General features: G+C 42.3%; 1 protein-coding gene across 2 annotated transcripts; it reads left to right on the forward strand.

Moving 5' to 3' along the window:
• Positions 1-1,163: 1,163 nt before the first annotated feature.
• Positions 1,164-18,847, forward strand: usp36 (ubiquitin specific peptidase 36). Of its 2 annotated transcripts, XM_071530518.1 has the most exons (20): positions 1,164-1,240; positions 5,243-5,507; positions 5,695-5,916; positions 6,319-6,429; positions 8,374-8,476; positions 8,576-8,643; positions 9,906-9,976; positions 10,103-10,185; positions 10,298-10,409; positions 10,506-10,646; positions 11,262-11,362; positions 11,469-11,598; positions 11,740-12,099; positions 12,888-13,112; positions 13,579-13,703; positions 13,841-14,587; positions 15,196-15,413; positions 15,725-15,913; positions 16,077-16,192; positions 16,411-18,847. In XM_071530518.1, exons 2-20 carry the CDS (start codon positions 5,255-5,257, stop codon positions 16,540-16,542), a joined length of 3,507 nt encoding a protein of 1,168 aa, XP_071386619.1. In that variant the 5' UTR covers positions 1,164-1,240; positions 5,243-5,254; the 3' UTR covers positions 16,543-18,847. The 2 variants fall into 2 exon arrangements, with proteins under 2 accessions (XP_071386619.1, XP_071386620.1); XM_071530519.1 differs by lacking the exons at positions 1,164-1,240; positions 5,243-5,507; positions 6,319-6,429 and having other exon boundaries at positions 5,795-5,916.
• The last annotated feature ends 376 nt before the right edge of the window (positions 18,848-19,223 follow it).

Genomic DNA, 19,223 nt, shown 5'->3' on the forward strand with positions numbered 1-19,223 from the left:
ATACACAAAAAAGCATTCTATCACTATGGGCGTTCATGCAGCGCATTGTGGCATGCAGTCGGTTGCAGCTGTAGGTGAGAGTCCAGCCGTACAACAACATATCATGAAGACATGATGAAAATGCATGAAATAAGTGCATGAAAATGCATGAGGTTTAAGTGACATGGTGTAAAGACTTGTGCAGACAATATCTGCAGTGCAAGATTGTGCATACAATGCACGGCATATGTCAAATTGATAATGTTTTTATACATCATCTTCAGTTTCTTAAATCAGTAGCCTATATGGGATAGTTGGACACCAAGGACAGAGGGTAGTGTTATGATACGCTTTGCGACACTATTATAGTAATCTTATGCCCCCTACTGGACATAACAGTCTATGACATGCAGAGACATTCCATTACAGGCCTATTATAAGCATAGATGTTATGCAATTATGAAACAGTATACACACAGAAACAGGTACAACAATATAAAAGGAATGCGAGATGATTGCAGTATTAGCAATGGCGCTTCAATTGTGTAATCAAAAGGTTTCCTTGGTGTGAATCAAGGATGAGATGCATCATCTTGCTTTCAATACTATATGCTTATTTTCTTCGTTCCTTCCTAGATGGTGCTGTGAGAATATTCTACACTAAATTAGTTTATTAATTTACTCCGAAAGCTTGAAATGCAAGGTGACTTGGCTCGGGAAAGTCTGTAGAATTAGGTATGGGATGGGTTGGATAATACTGGGGAAATTTGTTGATCGTTTCTTATACTCAAACGAAATAAGATAATTTTGGGGGTTGGAAAGCAGAAATTAGGAACATCTGAGAGGCAATACGCCGAGGGCTTTTCGTGCAAGCGAGTAGCTGCTTGGTGTGAACCTAACGTTTGACGGATGCGACTATAACTATACAAATATGGGAAATGTCCGTGTTGTTTGTTACTGTCAGGTTACTGTACATTAAATTGTAACATATATCATGCCGAGTGATGCATCAATGGTAAACAGCGCTGCCTGTAAGTCACGTGTTGTTTGCTCCCCGACAGCGATACGTATATTTGACCACTGATTGGCTGAGCTCCTCAGCGAAGGCGTGATCTGTACTCTGATTGGTCTCAGATCTCCGTCAGTCATCCCTGTCCCCGCCCTCTCATAATGCAGCATGGGCGAAAATACCAGACCTAAGGGCTGTAGCTAAAGAAGCAGAGTCTTCTACTGTCAACGATTTTGGATGATTGAACGAAAGGTGAGTATATCCATTCATTTTGGATATATGTAACATCATGCTGGTGTGTATTTCCAAGGAAATGTCGTTGATTAAAAAGACAGGATACGAGGCTGGGGAATGCTAACCAACTGGAAGCTAACATGCTAACCCACATTGCAGCATTGAAGGAAGCTGGAGGCTTTCGCCACGTTAGCTCGCTGGCTACTTTGTTGCTGCTGCCAACCTTAAAAAGGGACGTTGGGGACATAAAACGTTGTAGACGACACCAGGAAAAGAGCAGTTGTTAAACATCGAAGGGACTAGATATTTACACACCTATTGACGACGTTTTGGCTCAAAACTCGCGTCCGTTCAGATCGACATTCGCTATCTCTAAGGTTAGCAGCCTAACGTTAGCCTTTTTAACAACTAGCTACTGTTGGCTATGATGACTGGCCCGCACGAGTACAGTCCGGCTGGTGTACATACCGTATGGGGGACACCGTAAAGAAAAGCACTCCAACTCGTCCAGCCAAGCGTCCAGCTCTCTGACAAAGCAGTGCATTTAAGTTTTGAATGTCGGCTTAGGCTAGTTAATGCTACTTGGGATTTTCATGGCGAGTTGAAGATGTGACAGCAAGAGCAGCGCTGCCTTCAAGTACTCCGTGTAAGTTCGACTCCAAAATTTGGGAGTAGCTGCTTGTTGCATATTCAGGTGTTTTTTAGTCAGGAAAAAGTAACAATGGATACTGTAACAAACGTGTTGTTTCGTGTCTGTTCTTATTTTAGAAATTAAGTGACACGTAGTTAAGTTGTGGTGCAGCAGCAGAATGAACACTAGAACATATGCACCAGTCATGTCATTGTTTTAATTAAATAATTAGCCAAACATTTTTGTGCCAGTGTAAACATACTATAACCTAAATACTCTCTGCTTACATGATCTCCTCTCCTTAATAAACGTTACATTTCGGCAACTGGAGTACCAGAAAATCCCGACTTTCCAAGTCGTATTTTCCACTTTGTTGGGTGGCGTGTTCCCATTAGTAATTAGGATATTTCTGGCAGCCCGTGAACGCAGCGCAGGCCCCCTGTCATGACAGGAATGCAAGATGGTGAAAACACGTTTGGTAGAGTGGTTGTCGGTATCTTTACTATTGAATATACACTGAAATGTAAAATGGACACGGACACAGGTCTATGTCAGTGGGTCTGAAGGTACACTAATAACACACTTGCCACGTGGCTTCGTCCGCTGCTGATTTGTGAAGTGATGTTTTTTTTCTTTACAGTTTAGTGTATTTCCAGGGCTGCATCAGAGTTCATGTGTGTAAAAAGAAAAACAAACAAAAAAGCAATGTCAAAATTGAGTTGGATTACAAATGTCCATTCTTGTGAAATGTTCATCAGGAAAATAATGAGTATTGGTTCCTAAATTGGATTAGCCCCCCCCCCCCCCCCCCCTTAGGGTCCTGTAAACCCTTTCAGGAATGTCACTAAAAAATGTACAGTTAAGACATTTGGGATGCCATCTATCTACTGGAGGCGCTTAATCGAAATGAAGAAATTTAGCTTAAAGTGGAGGAAATACGGTAGAAATCTTAAACATGTTTGACATGTGTTTTATAGTCTCCAAAATGCCATCAGAATATACTGAAATGCTATTGTCGGTTTGTTACACACATTTCTTCGACAGATGTATAATGAATTATGCTTGCGTTGTGTGAATTTATAGACATATAGAGTTCACTAATATTACTCAGTAGTTTATTAAATATCTATGGGTCAGTTTAAGGTCAGATTAAAATAGAAGACTCACAAAATGTAAACTCGAAAATTTTAAATTTGCAGGACTTCAGTCCGAGTCATATAGGGCTCTTAACATTGATATATGGGATTGTATAATTTGATCCCAAGCATTAGTTCCAAAATATGATGGAATCATTTATAGTCTCTAGCATGTTTAGCAGTCCTTAAAAAATCTTTCCATTGTGTTCCTGAAGGACCACAAGGGCACTGGATTGTAGTTTTGCGTCTCTTCTGAGGACCCAAAAGTATGAGACTTGCCTTCATATTCATATTATTGTACATTTATAATGCACTCGTTACTTAAAAGCAGTAAGGTAGAAAGTATGTATTTCCCTAAATGTTTAACCCTTTGCCAGCCTACTTAAAAATTTGATTTCACCAAATCGGCCATTGTCAATGTAGCCAATAAGCCACTCCAAATACCAGGAAGAACATTGGAAAGTTTCTGTTTACTATGTACAAAAACATTGACTCATTATGTTGGCTGGCCTATATATATATATATATATATATATGCTAAACATATATATATATATATATATAGAGAAGATTGCGAGAGTGGGGGCGGATGACAAAGGTCCCAGGCCGGACATGAACCCAGGACGTCACATTTTCCTGAGCCACCAGGAAGCCCTGGCTTGCCTATATTTTAATGAAAGGGACCTACACCTGTCCCTTTCCTGTTACGAGAGATGGTTTTAAGGCCCAGATAGAATAGCCTAAAGTGTGTAGGATGGTCTGCCAACCTCTACAAAGGAATAATGATCTGATACATCACCTTGTGTGTATCAACATTCCTGCCTGGTCTCACAGTTGCATCACTGCAGTCAGCTGTGCCATCTCCCTGCGGACTGTCATTCTTAATTGTATGAGTATCAGCAGCACGTGAAGGTTAGTGTGCCCTTGTGCATGCGATGCATGTTGAGCCCTCCCCCCCTCTTCACAACGTCACTGCCCACTGATCAGCATGACGCTCGCAGCGCTCTGTTGGCTACTGGACATCTTCTGTGTGTAGTGTGTCGGTGTACACATGATGTCATGCGTTCACGTTTTGGCTTTTGAACTATTGTGGCAAAGGTGTTGACTAGAGGGTTTGCTATTTTGTTTGTGGCACACTGGCTACATTTTGTGTAAATAAATCGAGGCGGTAGGACACTGAATGATTAGTGTACTCTCACTACATTGTACACATTTTGCCAGCCCCCTGCCTTGTGCAGGAAATGACACGTCAGAAGTCATTCACTTGCCAAACGGCTGACACTGGCAGACGGTGGTTGTAGAAATGTGCACAGACTGTTATCTGCACAGAAATGGCCCTTTTAGTGTACTGTGTGTACTGAGCGGCACTATATTTAAAGGGCCAGTAAACAGCCAATGCAAATATTCACTCACTTTTTATCTAAGCACCATTGTCACTTTTTGGTTCATTAGGTTTTTTGATGAAGTCCCACATGGCCGATAGTCCAGATGACATTCAGTTTTATACTGAGGGAAAAATGCCATTTGGCAGAAGCACAATGGTAACGATGTAAAGATTGATATGGGCAAAAAAGATTACGAGAATCTGACCTGGCAGTTAACAGCAGCTGTTTCCACCTTATGTGTCTTAAAGTGCTCACCCCCCCCTCACCCCCCCCATTCCCCCCCTCTTCCCCCACTCTAGCACAGTACGCTTTAATGCATGTTGTATTGCATAACTATGGGGACAGTTTCCAAGTCTCAACTGGCTCCTCAGATGCACTCAGGCCTCTTGTCATATATCTATGTAAGGCTCCTATAGCCACTTCAGGACACGTGAACTAAAGATTGACTGCTAGGCCCTGCAGTAACTGTGGAAGCACCATCAGATAGGGGTATTAATGGGTACTTCTGTGATTTGCTTAAAGATAAATTTGATGTTTCAGTCATTTAATCATTTAATCATGACATGGTGTCATCTGAGGGACTATATTTGGGAGAGCATGGCACTAACAATACCATGGTAAGGGGTTCAAATCCCATTGGGCTGCCCATGTAAAAAAAAAAAAGAAAAGAAAAAGAGTTGTGCTACTCTAAGGTGCTTATGGTGGTAAAAGCGTCCACCTAATAAGATTAAACTATTGATCCCTGTGGGGAAATTAGGTAAACGGCCTATGTTATTTGTTTTGTGCGGGCTTCATTTTGACCTAGTGACGTGATTGTGTAAACACATTTTTATTACAACACTGACATCCCATCCAATCTTCTCTGCAGTGATGCTCCACAATGCCGATAGTGGATAAACTCAAGGAGGCGCTGAAACCTGGCCGAAAGGACACAGGCGATGAGGGCGACCTCAACAAACTGTTGGCCTCCTCTGCCAAGAAGGTCCTCTTGCAGAAGATTGAGTTTGAGCCTGCCAGCAAGGGTTTCTCCTACCAACTAGACAGCCTGAAGACCAAGTATGTGATCCTCAATCCCAGGAATGAGGGAGCCACGGGACAGAAGGCCATAGAGCCTGCCCAAATAAAGAGGCAAGGTAAGGTCTTGAAATGGCCTCCCACTGAAAAACCTTGTAGAGGGTGATAGTTTGAATTTCACAGAAATTTTCACGCTTGACATTTTCCCACAGTTGCCTTTTTAATCTTCTGATACTGGCTCAGTTAGTGTATTCTATATATTACTGTTCTCAAATCATCACAAAATTGACCACAATCTTCCCTCAGTCTCAGAGAATGTGGTTGGGGGCCAGAGCGATGGGATCCCTGCCCCACAGAAGATGCTCTTTCCAGGGAACAAGCTTACCCTTAAATGGGAACGTGTGTACAGGGTTGGAGCCGGCCTCCACAACCTGGGAAACACCTGCTTCCTCAACTCCACAGTGCAGTGTCTCACCTACACCCCACCACTTGCCAACTACTTACTCTCAAAGGAGCACAGCCGTGCCTGTGAGTACTTCAATAATTTATGTTTTTTAATGCCGTTGGACTCTCAGCAATTACCCTCTCATTCAGAAAGACTTTACACTGTGTATGCCCACACAGTCTCTGGTCTACCCCTCTACCCCCTGCTATGGGAAATTACTGTAACCCTACTACTGCTGCTGTCTATTTCATCCTATTTGTCATTACCTAGTGTTGTATAGTCCACTGTCTATTGTCTGTCCTGCACCCTCCCCCGGCACTAAATGTGCTGTCCTTGTAGCGTGTGCGAGAGTATGTACTTTCGTCACTTAGTGAGTCGATACAGCTCTGCACCAGTGTCACTGAGACAAATTCCTGTACTTTTAATTTACCTGGCAAATTGAGTCACTCTGATTCTCTTACCTCATTGTGGTCCCTGTGTTTCAGGTCACCAGTCGGGCTTTTGTATGATCTGTATAATGCAGAACCACATCATCCAAGCCTTTGCCAACACAGGCAATGCCATCAAGCCTGTCTCCTTCATCAGAGATCTGAAAAGTAAGACCGCCAGTCCGCCACCTCGCCTAAAAACTCTCTGCCTGATTGTTTTTGTGCCTGAGCAGTTTGCGCTCGCTTGTTTGATTGTAGCTAGTGTTGGAAATTGTAGAGACTAGATTTTTGGTTGAATGCTGCTGGAGGCACGGTGACGCACAACTGGGCTAGAAGGTGTCCAAGTGACAACAGCCAGTAGCTGCAGTGCATAGGTGGACCGGTGAGACTGCAGCCCACGAATGAACACCATATAGAGAGAGCAGGGATGAGGTGTTAGTTGCACCTTGACACAGTGAGGTACTGCGCTGTAGTCTCATGGGAGCCTTCTCTGCACCCCCCCTCCCCCCCACCACCCCAACCTGCCTGCTACTTCCTTGTGTGCTGCTGCAATCATGTCTCCACCTTCTGTGCTTCTCTCTCTCCCTCCCCTCTCCTTCTGTCCCTCCCTCCCTCCCTCCCCAATGCCCTCTCAGTCTCCTTGTGACTGCGGGCTGAGAGGAGCAGCTTTAGCACAAAAATATACAGTCCACCTTTTTCCCTCACTTTAAACCATGGCTTAGAGACACACATCTTCCAGGGTTTCCTTTACATTCGTTTCGCTGGTGGCCGCCCCCACAGCTAGTAAATTGCCATCACAGCTAGGACAATGTAAAAGCAATGAAAATCCATCACCCAAAATATACAATTACAGCACAGTTGTCTATGTCATGATAGAAATAACCACATAAGGGCCATCCTTAAACTGCAGCACCTACTGAAACTGATCCTGGAATCGCCCCAGGATCGAACCGGGGTCTCACAACCAAAATGACTCCCTGCCCCTCATTCCCACAGTTTTCACCTCTTTCACAGTTGTCGTCTCTGTCTGAGAGGTGTCCTGAACAGGTCATTAGCGTGTGGTGTCTTGTTCCTCTTTCCCGCTCAGGGGTGACTCATTGTTGTAACTGCACAGGGATGTTATGCTGGGAATGTGGTGGTGATGACCACATTATAATTCTACCAGCTCATACTTTCCCGTTTTTCCATTAGGAGATACCGCAGAGCCAAGGGGGTTAGTGCTACATTAGGTCTAATGTGAGAGTTTTCTTTTTTTATGAATCACGGTGGGCATCTAGATCCCTCTCAATCTGCTGAAGTCGCTAAGTAACCATAGGCTTTTTTATTAGGTCCTTTTATGAACCAAGATGCCTGTGGTAGCAACCTTACAGACCAGCTGATGGCCCTCAAGCAAGATTAATCTTCAGACACAACATTGCGTGACAAACATTGTTGTAAAAAGACATAACACCAATTTATGCAGTGGTTAATAATGATTGAAAATGATCACTCAACACTTCAAAATAAGCAGCTTTATTGAAACCTACTTAAACTTCATTAATATTTACATCTATATTATAACCTGCTACCATACACTGACGTTTTACAAACAAGAATGAAAGTAGCCTACTGAAAGTAACCTATCTAGTTGTCTCATGTTGACTGGCGATCACGCTTGTTTGTGCTCTTATCTCAAACCACAAGCATTGATCAATGTCCATTGATACATTAGTCTACTTTTTTTTTCATTTATTAAGCGTGTGTCACCCACAATAATCTCATTGCACGTGGCAAAACACTCACCGAGGACAAAACTAGGACACACCACCAGGAAACAATTTTTTTTATGGAATACAAAGTTTGGAACAACAAAGATTTGTTTGCTATTTCTAGCTGCCATGCTGTCACCTGGCTGTTGCTAATGTCAACTACAATTACTTTTCAAGTACAATTGTAGTAACAACTTTCTGCTCTCCTTGTCATCTAGGTAAATGATGTTTGCTAAAACATTGGTGTTGTCTGTATCCATGACTGTCAAAAAAACACTTATGCTTGTTAATTATTTGTCCAGACGCTCACAGTCGGCAAGCATTTAACTAGCGCTAAGCTAGTCTTAATTTTTCTCTTCTACAGAAATTGCCAGACATTTTCGATTTGGGAGCCAGGAAGACGCCCATGAGTTTTTGCGTTACACCATCGATGCCATGCAGAAAGCTTGTCTTAATGGCTACCCTAAGTAAGAGTTTATTTTTATTATTGTTTTTAAACCTTCTGTCAGTTTTTCTTTGAATGTTGTTTATATGACCTTTCTTTTTTCTTTGCTTCCTGTTTGTAGGCTCGACAGGCAGACCCAGGCCACAACATTGGTCCACCAGATCTTTGGAGGTTACCTCAGGTCAAGAGGTATAGACTTTGCTCATCCATAGAAATACAGAAGTAATTGTTTTTAGAGCTGTGCAATAGTATGAATTTCCACATCTCTAGCGGTTGGATGTTGCCAGTGCACTATTGATAGTATCTGTTTTCTTAACAGAGTAGTCTAAGAACTTGTTAAAACCCTTGATCACAACATGGTTTAATGTGTGCCTGACTAGGTGCAACAAGGATTTTAATGATGTCCACAATGTCAACTAAATAGATACGACCGAATTTGCTTCATCAAGTTAGATATTCTTCTTTCTCATCATACATGGAGAAAACAGGGAGGTGCTTTACCCCTCTAGTTTTAATGGCTGAAGCTGGCTACAGTGAAAATATTCTGCTGGTCATCCTGTATAAAAAGCTACTATAGGAGATCTTCTAATCCTAATTAAAACCCAGTCATTTGTGCTCATTAGATGAGCAACAAGTGTGTTTGGACAAAGGCTAACCACGTTTTTTGATGCTCGAGATTATTTCAAATCTCCTGACAGAGCAAGTTTTTGGAAACTCAGATTAAATATACTATATATAATAAGATTAAATATTGTACATTTCTGTATCCTTTTTTGCCTGTAAACCTTTTGTCACACTGCAAGAAATTGCACTGTATATCTACTGTTAGATATTTCTCAGACTCACCAAATGCACATTATGGAATTGCTGTTGCACTAAATGTGACTTGTTAGAGCACAAGTGAAATGCTTTTCATTTCACCTTTTTAAATCAAACATCACACCTTCAGGAGCAGCTGATTTCCTCACAATTAGGCATCAATATGAGCTTTTTTTTTTTTTTTTTTAAAGGATTTTGATAGAATTTACCAGTTTTCCCTGCTGGGATCATTTAAGTTTCATCTTATAGCTGTTGATTTGTAAAATGCATCAGGCAGCAACTTGTAATACTTTAAGACCTCCCTCATATAACTGCGAGTGTCACTCTTTGCTTGCGAAAATGTCCCAATAACTACTGACACTCCAGATGTAATATGGTAATTTTGAGAAGAGATTCAGATTTTATGGTATTGCCCCTTATGTTTGTTTTGAACTGGGTCGTTGGGGAAAACATTTCAGTCCTAATTTGGAGCTGAGAGTCAGTTTGAGGTTTTCAGTAGTCATGCTTTACAGGAAGTATAATGGAGGCTCATGTGATATATTCCTACAATCATTTTCACTGTTGTATCAACAAATTGTATTGCTTCGAAAATGGCCCCAGGAGAGTCAGATTTGTTTTCAATTTTCTTTCAGTCAAGTGCTCTATTTGCAAAAGTGTGTCAGACACGTATGACCCTTACCTGGACATCGCTGTTGAGATTCGGGTATGTTATCACAAGATATCTATTGTCATTTCTATGTATTGTGTATGTACAGAGTCATTTCTTCTCCCAGCTGACTTCATCTGTACTGAGTAGTTCTCTGTCTGTCTGTCTGTCCTTGTCTTTCAGCAAGCAGCAAACATTGTGCGAGCGTTGGAACTGTTTGTCAAACCGGATGTATTGAGTGGGGAGAATGCCTACATGTGTGCCAAGTGAGTGCCACCTATATTGTCTGACAACATTTTTGTGGACATCCCTAGGGCTTGAATGTTTTTTTCAATAGTGTTCATCAATATGTGCACTTATCTCTCTTTTATTCTCCAGGTGCAAAAAGAAAGTGCCAGCAACCAAGCGCTTCACGGTCCATCGAACATCTAATGTACTGACGCTGTCACTGAAGAGGTTTGCCAACTTCAGTGGAGGGAAAATAACAAAGGTAAACAAACCGCTGTCACATCATTGCCTATTCCTATTTGAAAGAGCTGTCTCATATCATGTGTCTTTTATTCATTTCACATTCGTTTTTTTCCAGGATGTGGGTTACCCAGAATTCCTGAACATCCGCCCCTACATGTCTCAGAGCTCAGGCGATCCCGTTATGTACGGCCTCTATGCCGTTCTGGTGCACTCTGGCTACAGCTGTCATGCTGGCCACTACTACTGCTATGTCAAGGTGAGGACACAGACACACATCCTTCAAGGGTCAGAGTGTGTTTTGAAGCATTTTGCAGGATTATCATTTGTTTACCAAGTTACAACAATTGGACAGACACTGAGCTGTAACCTTACTTACATAGAGTATGGAAGTATGTCTGTAATATAACTCCAAAACTCAAGATTCTCACAAAGACTAGTTAGTAGATAGTAGGTAGCTGATCCATATTTACTTGGCAGGGTTGACAATGCAAAAAATAAGAAAAGAATGACATAAATGAGAGGGAAATTAAACTCTTAGAAAAATCCCAGAATTAAATGGAACTGTCAAACAGACTGTCGCTTAGCAACCACTTTGTTTAGCTGCCATTCAAGAACTATATTGTTTGGCAGAATAATAGCATTTAATTATTATTAATTACTATTGGTACAATTTAATTATTCCAGTAAAATTATTAAATTTTTTATTTGTATGTATTTTATAATGGTGTATGACTGCTGTTGTATAACTTTGCATTATGGGTACAGTAACAACGCCTTTTTAGCTGTTCTAAAATCACTGTAAACCACAGTTTCCTGTGGCTTCTTGCTTTATTTTAAGTATTGTTTCCTCGTCTTTGTTTCCTCTTCATAGGCAAGCAATGGACAATGGTACCAAATGAATGACTCCATGGTGCACTCTAGTAACATCAAAGTGGTCTTGAACCAGCAGGCTTATGTGCTTTTCTACCTGAGGTAAGATGAAAAAAGAGGTCATAAAAGGTTATAGTTCTCCATATTGTCCTCTATTGCTCTTGGATATATAATGAAATAAACCTGAGTCATTATTTGTGTGTTAAAGGATCCCTGAAACCAAGAAGAATGCAGATGGGCAGATCACCAAGCAGGGAATGATGCATCCTGGGAAGAACAGTGAACAGATAAAGAAGGCCAACCTGAACGGGCCGCTCTCCTCCCCGCAGGTCACAAAGGTAAGAGACAAGATGACAGGAAGCCTTTTGTGGGACATACAAATAAATTTCAGTCTGTACCAGTTGGCCCAGTTTTGACAACTTGTAACATTTTGACCACATAATTATCTTTTTTAATATGGCTTTAACTCCTGTTCACAGAAACTTGAGCCCGCCCAACTGCGTAAGATCCAGTCCATGGATGGCGGTTTGGGCCTGCCCATTTCTAGGAACGGTGTGAACACCCAGCCTCAGCCCAAACTTTCCAATGGGATCTCATCCTCGCACGGCCTTCCGAAGCTGCCAGGCGGGCCTACGCTGATTGAGGAACCTTTCAAGAAGCTGAAGAAGCCGTCTCCACAGAGCCAGGCCCAGTCACGCAGCGGCACGCCCGCCCCCTCCAACGGCGTCAGCAGGTCGGAGGGAGACAAAAGGCAAGGTGGCGAGGGCAGGGGCATGGCAGCATCTACCTCATTCAAGTCTTTGTCTGACTCTTCCTCGGCCGACACCACTGACTCAAAGGTAATGTGTGCATAGACAGAGTGCAGACAAGTGGAAATCTTACTTCACAGTCATGCACATAGCTTACACACAGTTTCTCCATTGCTTTTCGTGGCACCCTTTGCCATGCCTTTGCACCCCTGGTGTCTTCGATATTCAGATGGTTACATTGGGGATAAAATGGCTATGGTTACACTTGTCATTTCATCATCTGGTCACATCAGGATGCATTAAGACATGTCTGTACGCACCAAAATCAGATTTCACTCGCATTGTTTTCTGAGCTTCAGAACTAGATATAAACGTGGTCAGGCTTTCACTGTGATTGGAAATCTACATAGTCTGGTAGCAATTGAGTTATAATGTGCGTACAAGCAATGTAAACAAATGGAGACTGGGGAAAAAGTAATGCAGACGCAGACTTTATTATAGTGCCTAAGGAGAAGCCTGACAGCCATTTTCAGTGTGGATGCAGAGTGATCAGGTTTCTTAAAGAAGTGAAATGGCATCTTTACTTGGCGGACATAACGCAGTGAGCGACCATTCAAAAGTCTAAACCAAAGGAATATCAGTCAGGGAGAGAAAGGCATTTTTATTTTATGGGAGAAGCTGAGGGGTGGGATTGTTCAAAAATATGTGTTGTGTTTTTGTTTTTTTTGGTTGGAATTTATATTTACGCCTACTGGTGCAGTGTGAGGTCTATTTTCCATGAAGTAAAAGTAACGGGAGCTCATTTCATGGGGACTTTAAAATCCAGCTGAAATGTCAAGTGAAACCATAACCTATGATTGCCTTTTTACATCGACTAGGATTCCATGGGTCCGAAAAGTGCTCCAGTAGGAGAGACTCCCTCCACCCCTAGGAAAGGCTCCAACGGCCTGGCTTCCCCGGCCAAGAGCTTGGAGCGCGTTCAGACCACAGAGGAGCAGAAGACGGTGAAACTAAAACCCCCGGCCCTCAGCAACATCACATCTGAACCCACCAGCACCATGTCACCCCCACCTGCCAAGAAACTGGCCCTGTCAGCCAAGAAGGTGAACTTCATTCCCATCCACAGCAACAGTGCCACTTTCCTGCTGTCTTAGTGCAAGCTCATGATACCTTGGTTTCCCGTTACCCTGCCCCGCACTGCTGTCCCAAAATATGACCATTGATTTCTGTAAATGGTTTTGTGATGGCAAGTAATTCTCTCGTTGATAGTTTAATCTGCTGTATGCACTGTAATGAGTGTCATTTCTCCTGTGTGCCTGTCTAATCAACCACATAGCAGTACTTGTTGTTTAGAGTTTCTTTGTCTTCTTTTCTTTTAGTTTGTTCTTTTTTTCTAACCATTTCTAATTCTTCTCTGCCATACCCTCTCCTCTTTGTTTTCCTCCCTCCATCTTTTCCTGCCACCCCTCAATGGTTCCCCTTCCTCGTTTGATTCCTTTCCTTATTTTTGTCACATTCATGGGTATTTTCTTTAGACCACCAAGTTTTTATTTATGTCGATAACTGCAGGCTCGCAACCGGAGTCCGAGCAGCATTGATGCTCTGCCCCCCTTGCCGCGCCAGCTGTCCAGTGACCCCACGCATCAAACTCAACTTCACCCCCTCACCTCTGCCTCGCCCACTCACACTCACAGGTAAGAAGGGTGCAACCCATATGATGGCAGAAATGCACTGAAAAAGCAGATTTTCCTGGCAGAGTATCAACCTTGTAATAATCAAATCTTGTTTGCAGACGCATGTTATGTTCACGGATGTACTTTCTTGATTTTAGAGCTGGTTCATTCCATTCACCCAAAATCCAGTCACCGCCTGCAGCCCACTTAAGCGGACCCTTCAAACAGCAGAGCCCTCAGAAACAGTCCCTTCTCTCTACACTGCAGAAACCAAACCCAAGCCTTTCTCTTAAAACCAACGGGCTTCACAGTCCCGGCCCAAAGAGCCCCAGGTCTTTCCACAACCCCAGCTCCAGTCTCCAAGAGCCGGGCCTCAACGGCCCTCCAGTACAAATAGTCAACCAAAAGAAGAAGAAGAAAAAGAAGCGGCGTCATTCCGAGGTGGAAGGTGACCCGGAGCCAGTTGTGTCCCCCCCGGCTACATCGAAACCACAGCCAAACCCCATGGAAACGGCTAGCGAGAAGAAGCGAAAGAAGAAGAAGAAAAAGAAGAGAAAGAGAGAGGATGAGGACGGAGAGAAAACGAAGGAGAGGGAGTGTGTCCCGTCTCATCTGGAGGCTCCGACCCAGGAGGAGGACTGGTGTCAGGGTGGGCTCTGGAGTCTAACACCTCCTTCAAATGCAGTTTCGGAGCAGTCTAAACAAAAACCCCAGCCAGCTGCCACACCTCGGCCTGCGCTGCCACAGAAGCCCCAGGCAGAGCCGATACGATGCGAGCCTGAGACAAATCAGAAGGAACAGAGTACGGACTCTGTGTTGTTGTTGAAGAAGAAGAAGAAGAGGAAAAAGATGCAACTGGTGGAGGCTCTGCAGGATGCAGCTTCAGCATCCTCTGCATCAAAAAGGTGGGTTGAAGGGGAGGTTATTATGCCTCGAATTTCTGTTATTTGAATTGATTTTTTCCCCTCTAAGGGTTCACATACACTATTCTGCATTTTTGTCGAAAAAGTGCTGCCTCAACTGCTTTTTGTGCTCATAATTTGAAAGAACGGGGCACATACTTTGTTTCTATAACAACCAGCTGGCACTATCTGCAAACTGTGCTTATGTGCAACTGCCGGACACTTACCAGAAACTCCCACAGCCAATGAGCTCCATACTGACTATGAAAGTAATAGCAAGTGTGAACTTTTGTGCCAGTACATTCTCCATTTTCATTCTGTTACTATTATCACAAATTGTCTGTTGCCTTCATACGAGAAATTTTGTCTCTTCTTTGTTATTCATCGGTTCTCAAAACTCTCAACACTCAACACCATGCTTATGCTTTTCTAAAAAAAATTCAACTTTTCTCAACTTAAAAACTCCTCTCCTTATTACCTTTAGTGTGTAAACAAAACAAAAAGGTTGCTTGCAGTTTGCAATATGCAGATTAATGTGAAAGTGCCATAGCAGTGTTACCCAACAACCTGCTCTCAGTAACGAAGCAGCACTTACCTTTCTTCCATAACAGTTACGGGATGAAGGCCGCAGTCATTCAGAATGACACTGGAGATTTGATAATGTTGAAAAAGAAATTAAAGAAGAAGAAGAAGAGGCTAAAAGAAGAGGTGAGACTGTGGGAGGAGAGCAGGCGATGCCCTGACGGCCAGAACGACAAGCCTGTAGCAGCGGAGCCCCCTCCCAAAAACGACACCGCCGAGAACGACACAATGAGCAAACACACTACAGGTATGTGGGCATTGACATGAATGTATACATGTGTAAACAAACACACACACGCGTACATGCTATACACAAACTACAGTGAGCAAGGTGCTGTTTTATTGCCATGCCAACACAGAACCTGCAATTACTCCCGTATTGATCAAAGCCATTTGCCAAAAATCACCCTCCCACACACCCACCACAAATTCTCATCTTTTCATTTGAGTGGTCATTAATTTCTGTAGGAGTCCTGACTTTTCAAGAATGCCACATTTAATTGCTGTTTTATCTTTTGGTGCTTATTTTCCTGCCGCTGTCTGTCTCTCCAAATCCAGCCACAGTTGTAGTGTGGGACAGCCAGCTGAAGGACGGCTACAAGCGCTGCCAGGCGCCAGCAGCTGAAGAGAACGGGTCTGGAGACGCCCCGCCCCGCGCCGCTCCTGTAGCTTGGGACGGGAAAAAGAGCAGTGGTGTGGTAGAGGAGCTCCTCAAGAACGCCACAGACAAGGCCTATGGAGCTAGTGGTGAGACACTGAATGTTGTCTAAAGTTGAGCCTATGTGAGGTTGTGTTTTCAGTTGGTAGTTGCAGGACCAGGATAGTTGGTAGCAGTCATCGGTAGGTAAGAGATAGGTAGCCCCCACCTGTCTTTATATGTATTTATAGGTGTGTTTTTTGTGTTTTGCAGTCCTCAGTTGGGATGGAGAGGCCTCTGCTATTAGTAGAGATGCCATCGAGGATGCCCGCCATGCCAAGCATGAAACCGTGATCGACGAGTGGGATGAAGACTTTGACAGTGGAAAGGTGAGAGAAGACTGACACAACAGACAAACCATTTCTTAATATGGTCGCTTTATATTGTTCATTGCCAGGCATTGAATAAAAAAATAGAAAATTGCTAAATCCAATCACTTTGGAAATATGAAAGGACAGGTTTAGCTCCACAGAGTAAGGCGTAGCATACAATATTATCTCAGTTCCTACTCACTGACTACTCACGCCTTTCCTTAATGCATTAACAGGTGAAGAAAATGAAAAACTATAAAAGAGATAAATGGAGAAGCAGCAGCAGCATCTTCCAGAAGATCCAGGACAGGCGGAACAAGTGGTCTGTAACGCCTGGGGGGAAGAGGGCTTTTGGAATCCGTCGCTGAGAGCCCAGATTGCTGTTGAGGCTGTGCTGGCTGGAAATTGAGACAACAAATATACCCAAATTCTGTACTTTGTTTTTTTTGTTTTGTTTTTTGTTTTTTCTCTTGTTCAGTTCAGACCCGAATTACAGAATGAGAGACAGGCCAAAAACAGAGAAATGGATTGTATTGCATTGAGCGTTTGACTGATGCATACTCTCCTCTATCAATTTCGAGTTTAAATTAGCCAACATGAAATGTTGTCTTCAGGCTTCAGTGTCCTGGGGGAATGAACCACTCGTATCCCTTTTTAATCCAAATGCGTCACAGTAAGTGGCTCAAGCTGCTCTATGCATGTAATCTTTTGCAGAACCTTGACACCACCATGACACATTAATTCCTATATTTGCATCTTTTGAGCCTTGATGATTGCTCTGAAAATCTTGAGCTTGTATAAAATAAGGTGCACTCTTTACCATATTTGTGAAAGGATGAGCTAAGAATGAGAAAGTATAATTGCATAACGTCTAACACTTCTGCTGTTGTGGCATAATGTATTGAAAACTGTACACAATCTCAGAGTGTATTATGCTGCTTTTGCAGACATAAGGGCTCAGTAAGTTGGACTCTGAGAAAAGTGACTTCTTTTTTGTTTTTATCCTTTTCCTGAAATTACTGTAAACCAAATTGCAAGGACCCCAAATAAGTAAAACTCAATTATTTTATTTTAGATTTCTTATTAATTTTCTGATTTTATGCCTTTACCTTCTGACATTTATTCTGTGCCATGTGCTTTGTTTTTAAGGATCAAATTTGGCCTGCAAAATTAAGATTTTAAAATTACCCACCAATCCAAAAATATGCATGCCTCCAAATTGGTTCTCAAATTTACTAGGAACAAAGTTCTGGTATCTTGGTTTAGTAACATTTTTTGTTCCTTTAAAGTTTTTGAATATACATATATGACTGAGGAAGATACACTGTAGTTATACTGGTTTTGGATTTACAGTTGATACATTTTAAAGCGTATGACCACAAAAAAAACAAACTGTTCCAACAATTATATGAACGTTTCAACTCCTGTTTGTGGAAGTGTTGAAATTCATGAAAAACACATTGGACACAATATTCGTTTCATCCGTTCCCCTTACTCATTTGTTTACCTGCTAATTATTCTCCTCTGACAGCTCAGAGTGCACTGTGTGTTTGCAGAGATGAGGGCGGGCGTGTTGGAGATGTGAATGCTGTAAAATCGATGAGTAACTGTGGACCGGAGTAGTTCTTCTCTCCAGTGCAGCTATTTAACTACGAAGCTCATCTCATCAGTCCTGTGTTCAAAAAGCTCTCGATCTGGGAATTTGACTCTTCTGTTTTCTGTAACAAACTTCTCCACAAACTGTTCTTAACTTGTACTGAAATAAAAGGGTTAAATTTTATACTTAAGGCACTGTGTTAGAATGGGGCTGCCACATGCTAATAATTTCTTTCCCCCCATCTTATATCTCTATGCAATTTTCTGACAGTCATGCTGGTCACCAAGGAACTGGGCTGTGCCTCAGGAACCCAGTCATCCTGTATCCCATCCTCATCTCCGATCATACCCCGCACCCCTAATCTCCCTTTTCGCGCCATATACATTTCTATCCTGTAGAAACTGTTTTATACAAGTATTTCAGGTGTGGAAACCATGGGATCATCTTCCACCAATCTGGGCACAGATACATAGAGATATTAATGTCATTATACAAGATGCTTTGCCAGTGTAGAAGATTGTACAGTCCACCTTGTGCTTCCTGTGTTCTCTTCCATTGCTGTAAAGATTTGCCCATGCATTTACTTTCATTCTAGAAATGTTGCCTTGAATTGGCTATTAAAAAAAAAGTATAGGAGTTAATGTTATAAATATATAATTTAAAGAAAAAAAAACACAGATCTTTAATGTGCTACTAATACTCAGATCAGTTGGTGGATGTTCACTTGAGAATTTATCTGCAAATGTGTTTGTTCATTTGTGTATAAGAGAGTTGTCTGTTTCCATGCGAGACCTTCCCTATGTCACTGTAGTGTGTACAGTACAAGAAGGGTTCGACAAGTCTGAATCCCCTAGGATGTGTTCGTGGGCTGTGAAACTGACTTAGGACACGACTCTCAACGAAACCGACACAGAAGAACATTTACCAGTGTGAATGGATCATCCACATGTTTGCATTGATGGTTCTATATTTTGCACCGCCTTTTCTGACCAGGGGAGAGACCTTTCATAATGAAAGTGACTCTTACCACATTATAGTAAACTATACAGGTGCAATAAAGTTGTGACTTTTGTGAACGGGTTGTGTCGTCTTTTTGTCCTCTCGTCACCTTTTGTTTAAGACTGTGTATTTACTTAAAGAATTCAGAAAGCATAGCAATGAACATATTTCAGTCATTACTAATCTACATTGCAGATAGGTGGTATTAATAACAATATGATATGTTATTGATCCCCATAGGAAAATTGTGTTCACTGCCAGTGGTAAGGAATCTGTCTTGCTCAAGGACACACAGATCTGTGACATGGGGGGACTTGAACCTCCCTTGCTCATTGTGTCCTAACATGACAGACAGCACAGTATAGCCTACTAACAGGACAGTAATGCAACCTCAAATATGAGGATTAACAGCTTCATCACAGCTGTTGATTGTTTCATGCAGGGATGTAGTGA

Source organism: Centroberyx affinis, unplaced genomic scaffold (genome assembly GCF_046629955.1).
Source record: "Centroberyx affinis isolate AG114_WGS23_722 - 3 ecotype Tasmania unplaced genomic scaffold, CSIRO-AGI_Caff_v1 ptg001934l_1, whole genome shotgun sequence".
Lineage (NCBI taxonomy): Eukaryota > Metazoa > Chordata > Actinopteri > Beryciformes > Berycidae > Centroberyx > Centroberyx affinis.